The sequence below is a fragment of the Phytophthora sojae genome (genome assembly GCF_000149755.1).
Source record: "Phytophthora sojae unplaced genomic scaffold PHYSOscaffold_6, whole genome shotgun sequence".
Classification (NCBI taxonomy): Eukaryota; Oomycota; class Peronosporomycetes; order Peronosporales; family Peronosporaceae; genus Phytophthora; species Phytophthora sojae.
In genome coordinates this window covers 1,738,593-1,754,853 of record NW_009258120.1, presented here as the reverse complement: position 1 = coordinate 1,754,853, position 16,261 = coordinate 1,738,593, and the positions used below count along the sequence as shown (strand labels likewise).

Sequence of the window (16,261 nt, the reverse complement as noted above, 5' to 3'; positions counted from 1 at the left end):
GAAAGCACATTGGAACAGGAGGAGGGCAGTGTTGCCTCTCCGAGTCATCGGGAGCGGTATTACGAAGTCCATGGACATAATTTGGAGTGGTCGCTCTGCCAACACGTTGCCGGGAGAATACCCTCGCAACTGTGGTCGGCTTTTGCTGGTACTGCAGTCCGGGCACGACTTCACATGCTTCTCGACGTCTGTGTAGAGGCCGAACCAATAGTAATCCCGCTTGACTCGCTGGTAGGTCCGCACAACCCCTTGGTGCCCGCCTTCTAGCGAGTCATGGCAGTTCTGCAACACTTCTTGAATCATCGGGGTGGGTACCACGAGACGCAGCTTGATCTCCTCTTGCTCTCCAGACGTGTCTCGACGACTCGAATTCACATTGTCGAGTAGTCCGTCGTCGGACAGAACGAACTTGTCCGCAATTTTCCAGGCATCTCGTGCAGCCCTGTACCCGAGCTTCTCGACCTCGCCTCGGAGGACTGTTTTCAGGTTTGCCCACCGTAGTTCCTCGTCCTGAGCAGCTACTATGCGCCGTCGCTTCTCCGCTTGGACTTCGACGGGGTCAATGTCTTCTGCGTTTGGCGCTGCGGGCGGTGCTTGAGCTGCTTTCGGTGGTCGTTGATCAGTATGCTCTTTGTCGGTTTGAGTCATCGGCTTGGGTGGCGTCTCGTTCGTACTGTCGTCCGCAAATCGGACTCGTTTCGTCTTCGATCTAGCCTGTGAACGAGTCATCGCCATGATCCTGAAAGGTTCTTTGCGCACGAAATCAGCGAATGTCCTGGGTTTGGTCACCTCGTATCCGTCCGCAATTTGAATAGAGCCCCCAGGAACATGGTTTTGCACTGTTGCTTCATCTGGCGTCGACTCATAGATCACTTCCTGGATGCGGTTCCGTTCGCAGAGCTCTGCCATCCGAGTTTCACTCAGAACCACCTTCGACGTCTTGGATTCAAGTGTTTCCGACGCCAATGAGTCTGCGGCCGCATTGAATTCTCGAACCACGTGCAGGTACTAGACTGACCGCAGTCGTGCCGTGATTTCCTTGTGGCGACTCAGCTGAGTCATCAGCGACTCCTTCCGGCATGCGATCACCCCTAGGGATTGCTGGATCGCGAGCCTCGAGTCCCCGACGATGACCAAGTCTTCGGCGCCATGGTCCAAAGCTGCAAGCACTCCGTTGGTCATGCCAGTGAACTCGGCGAGATTAACAGTCGTCTTCTCGAGGTAAGCGCTCGCCGCAATCACTATTGTCCATTCTGGTAGGCGCCACACGATCCACGAACAACTGCCATATCCACCATACTTCTCGGTCTTCGCGGAGCCGTCAAAGGAGACCACAAACCCCGTGTGAGCCTTCGGGAGACGTGCGTACAGGAGGTTTGGGTCCATACGTGTCGTCGGCGAGCGTTTCGTTGGTGGAGCAACCAGGTCTAGCGAGTCATCGAGGTCCACAAAGTTGGTTACCGTCGACTGGAGCAGTTGTGAAAATACGCAGTCCTTCTCCTTCACGCGCTGGACGATCAAGTGCCACGTGGAAAGCAACACGGCGAATTGCACCGCTCTCCCGAAGAGTGACTTGGACTTGGTGATCCATTCCAACGTAGAGAACCTCGTGTACACGCGGATGGTCCGTCCCGCTAGCTGCGTATAGCAGGTCTTCAGGAGCTGGAGTAGAGCCAACACCTCCTTTTCTGCAGGATGGTAATTCATTTCTGCGTCCTTCAAGACGCGACCACAGAACCGCACGGGGTGCAGTTTGTCGTCGTGCATCTGGAGCAATGTCGAGCTGAGTGCCCATTCGTTCGCGTAAAGCATCACGTGCACGTCCTTCTTCTTATCGAAGTGCCGAAGGATCGGCGCCGCCGCCACCTTCTGCTGAAGTGCTTGGAAGCTGCGGCGGGCTACAGCGAGGTCACCCCCGGGCGCGAAGTCGTCGTCCTTGTGGTGGTACAGCGCAGCTCCATAGACTGCGAAGTCTTGGATAAACCGGCTGTAGTAATTCAGCGCTCCGAGGAAGGACTGCATCCCCTTTTTTGTCCGAGGGAACGCCAGCTTCGTGATTGCGTCCAGTTTCTTGGGGTCTGCGCGCATCCCATCTCGCGAGATTTCGTGCGACAGGAAATCGACGCGTCCTTGCACGAATATGCTCTTGGTGAAGCTGACGCTGATCCGGCACTCCTCAAATCGGCTCAAGAGCCCGTCCAGCGTGGCGAGGCAGTCTTCGAAGCTCTTGCCTCCGAAGCATATGGCATCCACAAACGATCGGCGATCGAACACCGGAACCAGTGACGAGTCGTCGGGCTCGTTGGTCGCAAACATGTCCGCATCCGGGCTGTTGATCAGCAGCACGACAGGATCTAGTGCCTGCGAGTCGTCGTGAGCGGCTGCAAACTTCGTGCGGGACGCTGCGGAAGGGTTCTGCAGGTATCCCGACGACTCGAGTCGTCGGAGACGTGCTGATTCGGCTTCGGCAGCTCCCATCCGTTCCGCAAAGGCCTTCCAACCTCCCTTCGGCTGGACATGACCCCACAACGCGTTGTCGATCATGCGCTGGTAGATCATCGGCGCGTTCTTGAGGCCGAAAGGCATGCGAAGCCACTCGAAGTGTCCCAGCGGGCAGACGAAGGCCGAGATCTTGCGCGCTCGTAGCGTCATCATGATGGCCCAGAATCCACTCGCAGCGTCGAGTGAGCAGAACCAGAGGTATGCTTCTAGGTCGGTCAACAAGTCATCGACGAGTGGCATGTCGTATTCCATGATCGCTGTGATGGCATTGACCAGCTTGTAGTCGATGCACAGTCGAATGTCGATCCCGTTCTTTTTCAGGACGATGACGATCGGCGATGCCCACGGGCTGTCAGAGAAAGACACGAGTCCAGCCTTGAGCAGCCCCCTCAGCAGCTCATACAGCTTCTTGAGATGCCGTAGTGGTATCCGCCGGGCTCGTTGCTTGATCGGCGCGTGCCCTTGCACGTCTATGTCACAGACCACCCCATATGCTGGTGGTGGTAACGCATTACCGCTTGCGATCATAATTGGCTCATGGTTCTTGAGCACCTTGATTAGATCGTCCTGTCGTGTCGCCGACAACTCAGGATTCCGCACATTGTCTGCGTCGTAGTCCAGAGTGGTCGTAGCAGCTTCGGACAAGTCAGGAAGGAACGTCAGCTCGTGCGCGTAGTCTTCCAACCCGATACCAGCCGCGAGATGCTCGAACGAGTTAGCGGCGTCGTCATTCGCGGTCTCTGTACCTTCTGTGCTCAAGAATCGCAAGACACACATGAACGTCTGCTCGAGTCGTGTCAAACCGGCCTCGATATCCGAGTTCGAGCAGGATTGAGTCGTCGGGACTTCATCCTCAGCACTCTTAGACTCCGTAGGTTCGTCCAAGCCGGTTCCCGACGACTCATCTCCCCCAGCAGGGCGCTCAGACGTCTCCAAGGCAGCTGCTTCCACTCGAGTATTGAGGGTCACCCCTGTCGAGTCGTCGACGGCTGCAACTATCCGTTGCGCAACTTCTTCTGGTGCGGATTCTGGATCATTGCCCACTGGCAAGCCGTCAGAATCTTCACCTCCATCACTGTCGGACGACTCCGAGCTGTGCTCGTCTTGAGAGTCTTCGGGAGGCCGTCGGAGCAGCCCTTTTGGAGTGGGATACTCGGGTCGATCCACTGCCGACGGCTGGGCAGCTAACCATTGAGCGTAAAGCTCGGCTTCCCACTTGAGCAGCGTCTTATCGCGGGCGGCCTCGTAGGCAAGGACTTGCCATTCCCTATACTTGTCAGAGTCGAGCCGCACATATCCCTCAGACTTCGGCAACGACCCGATTGGTACCCACACCACGAAGGTTGTGTGAGCCGGACAGATCGTGAGCCGGTTGTCAAGGTTCGTCAGTCGGATCCGCTGCGGATGTCCCTTGTGGAACCGCTTCACCGTAGGGATGAGCTTGTCGGTCCGTCGGATCCACGGCACGTGAGTCGTCGGGGACGGACGTTTCCGTTGCATTCGGAACTCTTTCCATTCTCGGCCGGGAATCTGCAGCACGTCGACCGGGCCCCCGTTGACATGGACCCATTCGGCCTCGTCGACCATGTTCTGCGTCTTGATTCAGCGGGATCATCACTTCGTCCGGGAGCTTGGCCGCCGCGTTGAAGAGGTCCAACCGGATCCCAGCCGGGATCATTAAGTCGGTGCCTAGCACCACGTCGACGCCTGCGTTGTGGTCGATGATCCACATCTCAGAAACGTAAACACGCTCCCATCCGAGCGTAATCTTCACAGACGCCCTCCGAGTCGTCGTCGCCTTGCCCTTGGTGATACCCTGGACTTCCATACACCGACCATGGTCTGGAATGTCCTTGATTCTCAGCCGGTTGGCGTACTTCTCGGAAAATAACACTGACGTTTGCTCCAGTGTCCAGCAGGATCCTCGTTCGCGAGTCGTTGACCGCTCCGTTCACCAGCGTCCTCATACGTACTCGTCGGTCGAATTTCTGCGCCGACCACCATCCCATACGCTCTCCGGGTAGAAGGCGTACCTCCACGTCGAGTCGTCGGCGCGATGTTTCCTGCACTGCACTCGTCACCCAGTATTCGGCAGTGTCTTCAATCACTTCTTCATCACTCTTCTCACTCAAGTCACCTCCACCGAGGCTTTCGCCTCTCTCCTTTTCAAATTCCGTCGTGTTCACCCATGTACCTCGTCCTTCATCCGGCCATTCGCACTTGCCCACAAAAGCGTAGATGCACTCTGCTTCGACTGCAGGCGCGGCTAACGGTGGCAGCCCGATTGGGACCAACCCAGTTTCAGTTGGCGGGCTGCCTAGTTTAAATGTTCCGTGAAGAGGAGGTTCTGGAGCTCAGGTGTGAGGTCCTTCTTGTCCACCTTGTTGCGGACAAGCTTGGTGAGTTCTTGGAACACTTCGCATCGGCCTGCATCGTGCACTTGTTTGCACAACTTGCAGCGCCGGTTGCAGAAGTGGGCCGAGTGGGAGAGACCACCACAGGCAGCGCAGGGACCGTACTGGCGTCGTCGATTGTCACGGCCATCTCGGCTCTGGTATCGGTTGTCCCGGCTGAGTTCCCGACCACTCTAATCGCGTCGGGAAGGCCGATTGTCGGACCTGGCGTACGTGCCGCCGGCTGCCGCGCGTCGTTCGCTCTCGTTAGCCGCAGCCACGTAGTGATCGCTGCCATCCGTTGAGTAACCATCGTGTCCGCCTTCCTCCGAGTACCACGAGTCATCGGAGCCTCGATCGCTGGCGGCGTCGCTGTCATCGCTGAACTGCTGGCGCGTACTGTCGCGTCCGGTCGAGGTGCTCCTGACGTCCCGTCCTTGCAGTTCAGCGACTATGTCTTCCACTGATGCGTCAGCCAGGGCCACGCGAGGAACGTTCCTAGAGTCGTCGCGACGACGCTCATAATCTCGTTCCCGTCGATCCCCACGGCTGTGGCCAGTTCGCGAGTCGTCGCGGCGGTACCCGTCTCGGGTGTCTTGGCGGCGCCGGTCATCTCGGCGACGCGAGTCATCGGGACGCCTGTCATCACGTCGGCGGGACGGTTCCCGAGCGGGGACAACTCCCGAACCCGCCGTGTTTAGCAGTCTTCGCCGATCCGTCAAACGACAGGACGTGTCTTTTGAAGTCTCGGGGCACATGCGCATACAGCAATTCTGGGTCCATGCGGACCACAGCTGAGTTCTTGGACGGTGGAGTGACATGCGTTAGTAGCTCGTCCAATCCCACTGCCGGCGTGATGGACGCTTGGAGCAACTGGGCGAAATCCGTGTCCCGTTCGCGGACCCGCTTGACCTTTAGGTGGAACGGTAATAGCAGTACCGCAAAGCTGACTGCTCTGCCGTAGAGAGACTTCGACTGGAACACCCATTCGAGAGTCGAGTAGCGGGTGTAAACATGGATGGTCTTCCCGGCGAGCAACGTGTGGCACACCTTGATAAGCTGTAGCAAGGCGAGAACTTCTTTCTCGGCGGGATGGTAGCCGAGTTCATTATCGTTGAGGACTCGGCCGCAGAACCGCACTGGATGGAGCTTCCCGTCGTGGAGCTGCATCAGCATGCTACTCAGAGCCCACTCATTGGCGAATAGCATAACGTGGACGTCCTCAGCCGAGTTGAAGTGGCGGAGTATGGGTGCGTCGACCACCTGCTGTTTTAACTCGGCGAACGCCGCTTTTGCGGCCGTCAGATCACCGCCAGGTCCGAAATCTTCGTCCATCAGCTGATAGAGGACCGCCCCATATACAGCCAGGTTCTGGATGAACCGGCCGTAGTAGTTCAGCGCTCCTAAGAATGCTTGCATCCCCTTCTTCGTCGTAGGGAACGGTAGCCCGGCTGTCGCCAGCATCTTTTTCTGGTCGGCTTGGATTCCAGCCGAGGTCACCCCATGTGACAGGAAGTCGACTTTAGGTTGGACGAAGATGCTTTTCGGGAAGCTGATGCTGATGCGGCATTCAGTGAAGCGTTGCAGCAATCGGTCAAGCGTCCCCAAGCAATCGTCGAACGTCCTCCCACCGAAGCAGATATCGTCCACAAACGATCGCCGGTCGAAAACCGGTGTAAGGCACGATTCATCAGGTTCACCCGTCCGGAACATGTCGGCTTCTGGGCTGTTAATGAATTCTTCCAATGGGTCAAACTCAGCTTGAGCTCGGCGGTCGGCCTCAAACTTGGTCTGGCCACTGGCTTCAAAGTCGATGTCGGCTGCGAGCCGTTTCCGCTGAGCTTCTGAGGCGGCTTCCGCTTGTTGGATGCGCTTGGCGAACACATTCCAGCCGCCCTTGGGTTGTACGTAACCCCACAGAGCGTTATCAATAAGGCGCTGGTAGATCATTGGGGCATTCTTTAATCCGAAGGGCATCCGCAGCCACTCGAAGTGGCCAAGCGCGCAAACAAAAGCCGAGATCCAACGCGCCCGTCGAGTCATCATGACCGCCCAGAAACAGCTAGCAGCATCCAAAGAGCAGAACCATAGGTACGCTTCCAACTTCGTGAGGAGATCGTCCACTAGCGGTATGGCATACTCCATGAGCAACGTAATCGCGTTTACCAGCTTGTAGTCGATACACAACCGAATGTCGACCCCATTCTTCTTTAGGACAATCCCGATGGGTGATGCCCATGGGCTGTTCGAGAAGGCAATTAGCCGAGCCCGTAACAGCGCCTTGAGCAGCTCGTACAACTTGCCGAGATGCTTCAGCGGAACTCGGCGGGCTCGTTGGCGGATTGGCGGATGCCCCTGTACGTCGATGTCACACACTTCGCCGTATGCTGGTGGAGGTAGGGCATTACCACTGGAGATCATGATCTTTTCATGGCTCTTCAATACTTCCACCAGCCGAGTAGACTGTGGCCGAGTGTGCGCCGAGCTCCGAACGTTTGGCGCTTCATAGTCGAGTGGCGTCGACACCGCTTCAGTCAGATCGGGCAGGAACGCCAACTCGCGAGCATAGTCTTCGAGCTCCAAGTTCGTTGCTTGGTGCTCGAACTCGGCTGAGTCTCCCACCGAGTCGCCTCGGCCATCTGCCTCTTCCTCGTACTTGGCTGCCAGAAGGTAACGTAAGCGCAGGTCTTCCTCCGGGTCTGACGACATGGGCTCGTCGCTCATATCGACCTCATCTTCGAGCCTTGGACTCGGCGGCTTGGGCCCGGATCGTCCAGTCAGACAAATCGCTGGATTGCTCACTTTCACACTCATCTGCTGCACAAGCGTTTTGGCTGGGCGCTTCTTGACCAGCCGTCACTGTGATCTCTGCTCGACTAGGCGGGCCATTGACCAAGTCAGCAGTAGGCTCCGCGCTCAATGCTAATTCCTCAGGCGCTAGGGTAGCGATAGCCGAGTTCGCTGGCTCTGTCAGAGTCGAGGGTGGACTATCGACTGCTTCTGCCTCGGCTCGCTCCTCCGACTCGGCTAACTTCTCCCATTGCTGGGCGCAAGTCAGTGCCGAATCCCGCTGCTTGGTAGACGGCCACGTAGTCACCCCTTTCGGTTCAGGGTAGCTTCTACGGTCCACAGCTGACGGCTGTCGAGCCAGCCACTCGGCGTACAGCTGTTGTTCCTTTTGCAGCAGATCCTTATCCATAGCCGCTTCGTAGGCCATGACTTGCCAATCTTTGTACTTCGCCGAGTGCAGCCTGACGTAACTATCGGGCGGTAACACCCCATGCGGCGCCCAGGCAACCACTGGGAAATGTGCTGGGCACCACGTCCAAGTCGGCTTAAGGTTGGTCAGGCGAACTCGAGCCACTCGGTTACGCCGGTCGAATACCACGGTCGGTACCCAGTCCTTAGTCCGGCGTACCCAGAAGCCATGTGTTTCATCACTCGGTTGATTCCACATCAGCCTGAACTCAGCGGGAACTCGGCTCTCGAGATTCACCGGTTCGGTCGGGCCGTCTGTAATGTAGAGGCCGCCCTTCGGTTCATCCGCTGAGTTCTGGGACCTCACGAGAGGTAGGACAACTTCATCTGGCAACTTCGCCACCGAGTTGTACAGATCCAGGCGGATCCCAGCCGGAATCATGAAGTCCGTACCGAGAATCAACTCGACTCCCGCGTGGTGATCGAGGATCCATACTTAAAATTCATACGTGACCTCCCAGTCGAGCGTCACCTTCACCATCGCTCGTGACATCGTCGCCACTTTGCCTTTCCCAATAACTTGAACGCCAATCTGTCGGTCCTGGCGTGTGAACCGCTTCAACCGCAGCCTCTTCACGAACCCTTCGCTTATTGCCGACACATTCGCACCGGTGTCGAGCAATATCTTTGTACGGTGGTCGTTCACTGCTCCCATAACGAGAGCTCTCATCCGAACTCGGCGGTCAAACTTTTGTGACGACCACCAGCCGAGTCGCTCCCCAGGGAGCAGCTTCATAACTCTGGTGGCTGTGGTCACATCCGTCGATCGCTGAGTCGCAACTGCACTGCACAATCTTGCTCGGCTTTCTTCTCCACTCTCGCCGAGCTCACCATCAAGTCCATCGCTTTCACAATCCAATACGTCGTCTTCTCCTCGGTCCTCGGGCCTTCCTGCCTCACCCACAAAGGCAAACACAAAGTTCGCCTCTACTGCTGGCTCAGCTGACTGTGGCAGCCCGGTATCATCCAACCCAGTCAGTGTTGGCGGGCCGCCGAGTTTAAATCACTCGGCGTGTAGAGGTCCTGGAGGTCTTCAGGTAACTTGGACTTGTCGACATTGGACTTGACAAATGCGGCGAGCTTCTCATAGCGCTGGAACAGCTCGCATTAACCGACATCGTGCAATTGCTTGCAGAACTTGCAGCGACGGCGGCAGTAGTGAACGGAGTGGTTCGCACCACCGCAGGCAGCACAAGGTCCATACGAAGGGCGTTCAGCGCCCAGTCTGGTCACGCCGATCGTATCCTCGACTGGCGCGGTCAGCCGAGCTCGGCTGACCCCTTCGGTGATCACTCCTTGGTGTCCCATCTGAGTTCCCTCGGTCCCCCGATCTACGGTCGCGATCGCTGGTGAACCCGGTGTCGATGTAATCGTCTTCCGAGTCTACAGCCGAGTCGGAGTAGCTCGGCTGGCTGCCGTCGCTCTGATCGCTGTCCGAGTCGTAGAGGTTGGATCGCCGATTGGATTGGCGTCTCTCAGCCAGCTCACACGGGTCGTCCTCCAGCAGCGCTGTCGCTAGTCGGCGGTCTCGACCAGCGTCGCGTCGGCTTCGCCGGTCATCCCGGCGGTCATCTCTGCGTCGTTCCCGGCGGTCGTCTCGGCGGTCATCTCGACGCGGCTCACTCCGCCGAGCTTCCGAGTGCCTTGGCGAATCGGTGCGCTTGGCATCTCGGCTGCGGCTTCCGATGAGACGGTCGCGCTGTTTCTTCCGGCGCTCCCCCAGGATCTTCTGGTTGATGATCTTCTCGACCTTCTTGATGTCGGTGAGCTGTTGCGGCTAGAGCAGATCCATTATGTCATCATCTCCGCAGTGCAATAGGAAGTGTTCCACATGGTCAGCAGCATCCGCTCCACCGGCCTCGTACTGGATTTTCGCCGACTTCGCATATCCGTTGAGACGAACGAGGAAGTCACACACCAGCTCGTTGTCTTTGCGCTGAGCCGAGTAATAGCGAGCTCGTGCCGACTGGTCAAACTGCGAACAGTAGTAGTCGGCGAATGCCTACTCCACTTCCGTTGCGTTTTCTTCGGGAGCTGGCGATACCAGCTCTTCGCGCCTAGCTCCAGCTTCAGCGAGAATGGCTCGTACCAGAGGTCTTGTGCCAGCCGAGTTCCTTTCATCTCGTAGATGAATCGCTTAAGCCACTGGAGAGAGTCATCCGGTCGGTAACGTTTGCCTTCGAACATAGGGATCTTGTCGAGGGACGCATGGGTGCGAACCTCCAAGTATTGCGTCCGATCACTTTCAGCGTCATCGAAGCTAAGGTGCTTGATGACGTCCTTCACCGACTCTTCAGCCGGGTTCAGGTACTCGCGCCCATCGTCGCTGTCGCTGAGCTCGGCTGCGTCTGCAGCGTCAAACACTCAGCGTAGCGTCCACTTGGCTGCTTGCCACGCGTTGGCGTCTTCATATGCGAATCTTCGAAATACGGCGTATCCTCAGTAGAGCGGAACACCTCGGCTCTCTTGCGTTCGGGAGTCTTCGGCAGGGGAATCCTGCTGGGGTCTTCGACGGTCTTCGGAGTATCAGCCACTCGTTTCGCAATAGTCTGCCGAGTTCCGACGGCCCCCCGCTCGAGACCAAACGAGACTCTCAACCGACGCTTCCACTTGAGGATTTCGCGTGAAGCTCGGCTGGGGTCCCAATCGCCGAGTAGCAGGCTGTTGGGTCGGCTCGTGCACCGGAACCCCATCGCCTTGAGTAGCAGCACCGTGTCTTCGACCAGTTGGTTGATGTCGGTGCTGTTCACCGGCTGAGTCAGCTCGGGCCCTAGCACCGGCCATCTCGCCTGAGCCATCGCCACTGGGGCAAACATCATCATCCACTCGCTCTGAGCTCACATCTCCTCTCCGAGCCTGCCCAGAACCTTGTTCGCACTTGGTGTATCCGCATTCCTCGTCGCTCGCGGGATCAGGGGCGGACGTTCCCCTTGAGCGGCGGCTTGATCTTCGTCGTCCGTATCATTGCCGAGCTCGGCCGCCAGGTTGCGCACAACTGGACGTGGGGTACCCATTCGTCCGCCTTGCAGCGACAACTCGTCGACTTCGCCGAGTAGCTCGGCTTTCTCCTCATACTCATCCACAACATCTTCCTCACTTTCTTGGTCTTGGGCATCCTCCTCATCGAACTGGACGGTGCGCGCCTCGTCCGCCGTCGCGTCCGTGATCATCGCATTCGCCGAGTCCGCCGAGTTGGTCAGTCCAGCCGAGTTACTTCCAACCGTCGCTGGACTCGGCGTAAAAATTCCCATGACCATCTTCACACTCTCTTCTCTTCTCTTCTTCTCAAACCTTGGTTAGCTGGTACCTACGAAACACAAGCACACCCCTGTTCCCGGGTCGCGGCACCAGTTGTGGTATAGCAGTACACACAAAATCGTCAGTTGTGGTAACTTGGCTACAAACACAACAATAGCCGAGCTGGTCGGCTTTGTTGGCCTGCGCCGGGTTGCCCCCGAGCGGTTCGGCCCAACCGGTACAGCGGGTGTCTCGCCTCTCGCCGAGACCTGCCAACCAAGATCACTCCTCCGGAGAACCGCCGAGTTCGACGGCCTCCGTTCACTCAACCTGTGCCCTCTACCAAAGGATGGACGACGGCGCACGGAGCGCTTTTACAGGTCGCCGAGAGCAAAGGCTTCTCGACTCAGCAATCAGTGCCCGAGACGTACGGGAACACCGGCTCGCAGCGGTGGCGAGACTTTCCCTCGCGCTTGGCGAGACTCGCGCCCAACCCGGGCCGACCTTAATCTCTTGGCGCTGCCAGCCGAGTACCCTACAAGCTATGCCTCTCGGGACCGGCAGCAGACATAATCCGGCCCCGTGCAGGGACTTACGGGAACGTGTTCACGTGTTGTGGACCTAGAAAATTCTGCTCTGTTGTTTGTTATCTCTGTCGGGCGCCCTGAAGGGGCACCTCCACTATTCCTAAGCTCCTATACAAATACCAAATGAAAGTGGGCGGTTTTGGGTCTCGGCAACTCTTCGCTGAGCTCGGCGACACCTGAGCTCGGCTGGTCCGGATGAGCTATCCGGACAATTCTTCGAACTCGGCTGAGCCGGATAAGGTGTCCGGATAAGCTGGTGAACTCGGCTGAGCTCGGCTACCGGTACAGTGTACCACTCCAGCCGAGTTGGTCGCGCGAAATCTGGTGTTTCCTACACCACAGCCGAATGAATTGAGCTACAACGTGTGGAGAAAGAAGTGCTGGCGCTGTTACGGATCCTGGACCTGAACTATAACGTGCTAGTTGGACGATCGATCCGGGTCTTCACCCGACACTCGACGTTGGCGTGGCTGTTCCGATCACCCGGTCTTCAAGGCCGATTGGGTCAGTGGGCTGCACTCCTATCGCCCTGGACACTGGAGGTCACGAAGTGCACCAAGGGAGAGGACGAGATATTGGGGGCGATCGCCGCTAGTATTACGCCTCGATCGGATATGGACGACGCGTTGATCGCGATCACGCCGAAGAAAGAACCCCGGCGGAAGATTCAGGCCCCGATCCCGACTGTACGTGCGGACGAAGAGCTGCTGGTGATAAGTTTCGATGGATCTGCCCGCGTCAAGCGAAGCGGGGGTGCGTACAGTGCGATCTTGTGGAAGTTACCCGAATGGAGTGTGGTGAAGGCACGATCGGGCTATGCTGAAAGGCTGACTGTTAACGAGGCGGAGTATCATGGTCTGTTGTTGGGTTTCGACCTCCTTGACGGCATAGATCGAGGCAGGTTAGTGGTCTGCGGTGATTCCAACCTGGTGATGCGACAAGTACGGGGCGAGATCGACTGCAAAGCACCAAAGCTGACATTGTTGAAGCAGGAGGTGCTGGATCAACTACGGAAGTGGCCAGATCACGAAATGTTTCATGTGAAACGAGACTGGAACGGAAGTGCGGACAGCCTGGCCAGTGCAACACTCCAACGTGAAGGGGGCGTCGACGTCGAGGATGATGCCGACCATGGGAATCTAGTGACACTGAACCGACTTGATGAGATCCTGGTCGTCCGATCGGATGAGTCGATCGCCCGACTATCGCCGATGACCACCCGATCGGGCACCAGATCACGGCCGAACCCGACCGTCATGCAGGAGGAGTTTGTGCGAGGGTTGCGGATTGATCGGATTCGTCGAGCACAGGATGAAGAATCGTGGTCGCGGGTATGAAGATGTGGCTGATCTGACACAGGATGAGGTTCGATCCTATGGCAACATCGCAGCGGACTATGAGATCGACGGTGATAATCTGCTGTTCCATTGCCCACCCTCCAAGCGATCGGAGGCAGATCGGGATGGACTGATGAGACTGGTGGCACCGGAGACGCTGCATCAAGACATCTTGAATCACTATCACTCCACTCTGGAAGGTGGACACCAGGGGATCGGCCGTACCTATCAGCGGATCCGCGATCACTTTCATTGGTGAGGTCTCTTCAGGAGTGTGCAGAAGTACGTCGGTGAATGTGTCGACTGCGAGACCGGCAAAGGATGACCCACGATCAGGGGCGAGTCGCCGGGGAACATCCAGGCGACATACCCGTTCCAGATCATAGCGATGGATCACATACCTTCGCTGCCGAAGTCGTACAAGGGTAATACGGAACTGTTGGTCTAGGTCGATCTGTTCACGGGATACGTGATCGCGAAGGCCAGTTCGTCCCGAACGGCGCAGACGATCGCCGAGTCTTACGAAGAGTGCGTGTTCCGGCGATTTGGTACTAGCGAGGTGATCAGGCATGATCGCGAACCGGGATTTATGGCTGACTTCTTCCGCGCCTTTAACAAGATCCTGGGTATGCGTCAGCGAGCGACGATGGCATATCGACCTCAAGCTAACGGTCCTGCAGAGCGAATGGCACAGACGGCGACGTGAGCCCTGAAGATGTTCGTGGACGATCTGGATCAGAGAGATTGGGATGAGTACGCAGAGCGATTGACCTTCGCGATCAACACGGCTCAAGATCGAGTCCGTGGGGACTCCCCTTTTTATCTGGTGCATGGTTGGGATCCTCGATCGACGCTCGAGGCGACGATACCTTTCGGTAGTACTCGGACTCGGGGTCGGAATCCTCGACGGCGGCGTTATCGGATCCAGAGGCACTACGATCAGGCTCGAAGTCAAGTGAATGCTCGCCTACGCGAGGCGATCGCGGATCGGGCCGATCGACACAATGAAGAAGTTCGACCACACTCGATCGAGGCTGGATCTCAGGTGTGGCTGTACCTGGATCGTGGTATGCCCGGAAGCTGGCGCACCTGTGGCACGGCCCGTTCTGTGTTGCGGAGAAGGTGAACGAGTACACGATGAAGCTTCAGGTCGCTGGTACGGACTATCACCTGTTTCCGATCGCGCATGCTTCGAAGCTGAAGTTGGTCAGGGACTTCCCCGATCGACCGTGTGGTGTAGTGGATGGAGATATTTTCGCGCGGATACCCAAGATCAACAAGATGGCCAAGATCGACAGTGTGGACCAAGATCGGCAAAGCGTGGCGACGCGTAGTCTGGCACGATAGTAACCAGCAAGAAGGTCAAGGGGGCAACATCAAGGTGAACAACGTCTCTGGAGGTGCTTGAGAGCCAAACCCCGGCGTAATCGATCCAAGTCGACGATATCGATCTTGGCGGGGATGACGCGATCTTGGAGAAAGAGTGATGATGTCGACCGCACGGGTTGCGCAGACACCGAGAGAGCACGCGCACAGACCGCACGAGCGCAGGAGTGCAGGAGAACGATAGGACAAGGACTTAGGACAAGCTAACATTTTAAACAGAGTTGATTTTACCTCCTTCTTCACAAGTGGTCTTTGCCTTCGCAATACCGGGCACGTGATATACTTTGGCCCACCCGACGCTACGCAAGTCGACTTACACCCCAAGATCAAGGAACCTCGGACGCCAGGATAGCTTGGCCCAGCGTCCGACAACCCTCACTTCGATCCACCGCTAGAGGAAGCGGCAAGCAAGTAAAGGAAAGGAAGGCCATACACCGACCACAAGGCAACCCCAGGCCAAGATCACACCTGGCCGGCGAGTGTCAATCTAGACAACCCCAGATCGAAACCGCCACAACTACTCCGTCACAGCGTGAAGCATATCCGCGTTGCTGCCACAAGTTCCCGCTGCCCGCCAGACCGTCCAAGACTCAACCCCAAGCGCGTCTTCTCGAGATCCCGAAGAGCGATCCAGCCCACCGATGGGTACACAAGGTGAGGATCAGCAACTTCACGGAAGATCGGAGTACCCCCTCCGTTAGACGGTAGTTCGGGCGCCGTGTCGTGCCCGGATCTTTGAGTGACTCGGGATTTCACCGTGCGTCCCTCCAAGAGGATGCGCAAGCCGAGTTTGGACAAGGGAATGAAGCGTCGACAGAGATCGGATCGCCGTCGACGCTGCTGAAACATGATCGATCCGCGGATCGGCAAAGCCTAGTTTGGCCACCCGGGTTGGGCGCAGGCGTCGATCTGGGGGTGCCGATCTCGATAGCGTCTGGGGCGATCTTGATGTTTCTTTCAAGGATCGACTCGACTCACCGACCAACGGCTTCAATAGCAGGAACAGCCTCTGCGCCGAGTTCTGGATCGTGCTGAGCTTCAGATCGAACAGGCTTTCCGCATCCAGCACTCCTGCGATGATACCAACTTCCTTGAAGAGCCGTAGCAGGGTCTGAACGGCATCCAACTTGTCCGATCCAGGGGTCGGCTGTGACACCGGTCCCGCAAGATCGCCGAGGAGCTTTGGCCGGAGGAGCTTCATCACATCGTCCTGAAGCAGGAAAGCGTGCAGCTCCTTCTTGTAGTACGTTACAACCAGTTGGTCCTCAGCCACGGTCAGTGTGAGATCGGCTCGATCGTCAGCATCGGAGTCTGGAGCCTTCATCTTCTTCCGCGACGACTTCGATCTTGCTGGCTTCTTCTTGGTCGATCTAGCGCTGGGTGGTTGGGTTCCGGCTTGCGCCGGTGGACTTTCATCCGGCAGGTCACGATTCGCATCGTGCCCTGCGGGGGTCCCCGAGGGGACCTGGGGAGGAGGTTGAGGCTTTTCGTCTAGGTCCGTTGCCGGGCCTTCCTCTGTTCCGTCGGTAGTTGCGGCTTCGGGCGGGGCTTAATCGAGCCG

General features: G+C 57.5%; 4 protein-coding genes across 4 annotated transcripts; 1 reads left to right on the top strand and 3 right to left on the bottom strand.

The window, feature by feature from the left end:
- Positions 1-3,624: 3,624 nt before the first annotated feature.
- PHYSODRAFT_513381 (hypothetical protein) lies at positions 3,625-4,330 on the bottom strand (the record flags this gene model as incomplete). The annotated part of the gene is made up of 2 exons (XM_009532482.1): positions 3,625-4,010; positions 4,042-4,330. Coding segments are annotated over 2 exons (675 nt in total), but the record flags the coding sequence as incomplete, so codon positions are not given.
- Positions 4,331-9,366: 5,036 nt separating this feature from the next.
- Positions 9,367-11,410, bottom strand: PHYSODRAFT_246376 (hypothetical protein; the record flags this gene model as incomplete). The annotated part of the gene is made up of 5 exons (XM_009532481.1): positions 9,367-9,930; positions 10,072-10,128; positions 10,374-10,501; positions 10,534-10,956; positions 11,032-11,410. 5 exons carry the CDS (start codon positions 11,408-11,410, stop codon positions 9,367-9,369), a joined length of 1,551 nt encoding a protein of 516 aa, XP_009530776.1.
- A 762-nt stretch (positions 11,411-12,172) lies between these two features.
- On the top strand, positions 12,173-14,722 carry PHYSODRAFT_335121 (hypothetical protein; the record flags this gene model as incomplete). The annotated part of the gene is made up of 9 exons (XM_009532480.1): positions 12,173-12,217; positions 12,349-13,308; positions 13,337-13,569; positions 13,651-13,756; positions 13,820-13,940; positions 14,022-14,359; positions 14,395-14,470; positions 14,555-14,634; positions 14,669-14,722. The coding sequence occupies 9 exons, from the start codon at positions 12,173-12,175 to the stop codon at positions 14,720-14,722; spliced, it is 2,013 nt and encodes a 670-aa protein (XP_009530775.1).
- A 675-nt stretch (positions 14,723-15,397) lies between these two features.
- Positions 15,398-16,210, bottom strand: PHYSODRAFT_512138 (hypothetical protein; the record flags this gene model as incomplete). Its single annotated transcript, XM_009532479.1, has 1 exon — positions 15,398-16,210. A coding segment is annotated over one exon (813 nt), but the record flags the coding sequence as incomplete, so codon positions are not given.
- Between the last annotated feature and the right edge of the window lie 51 nt (positions 16,211-16,261).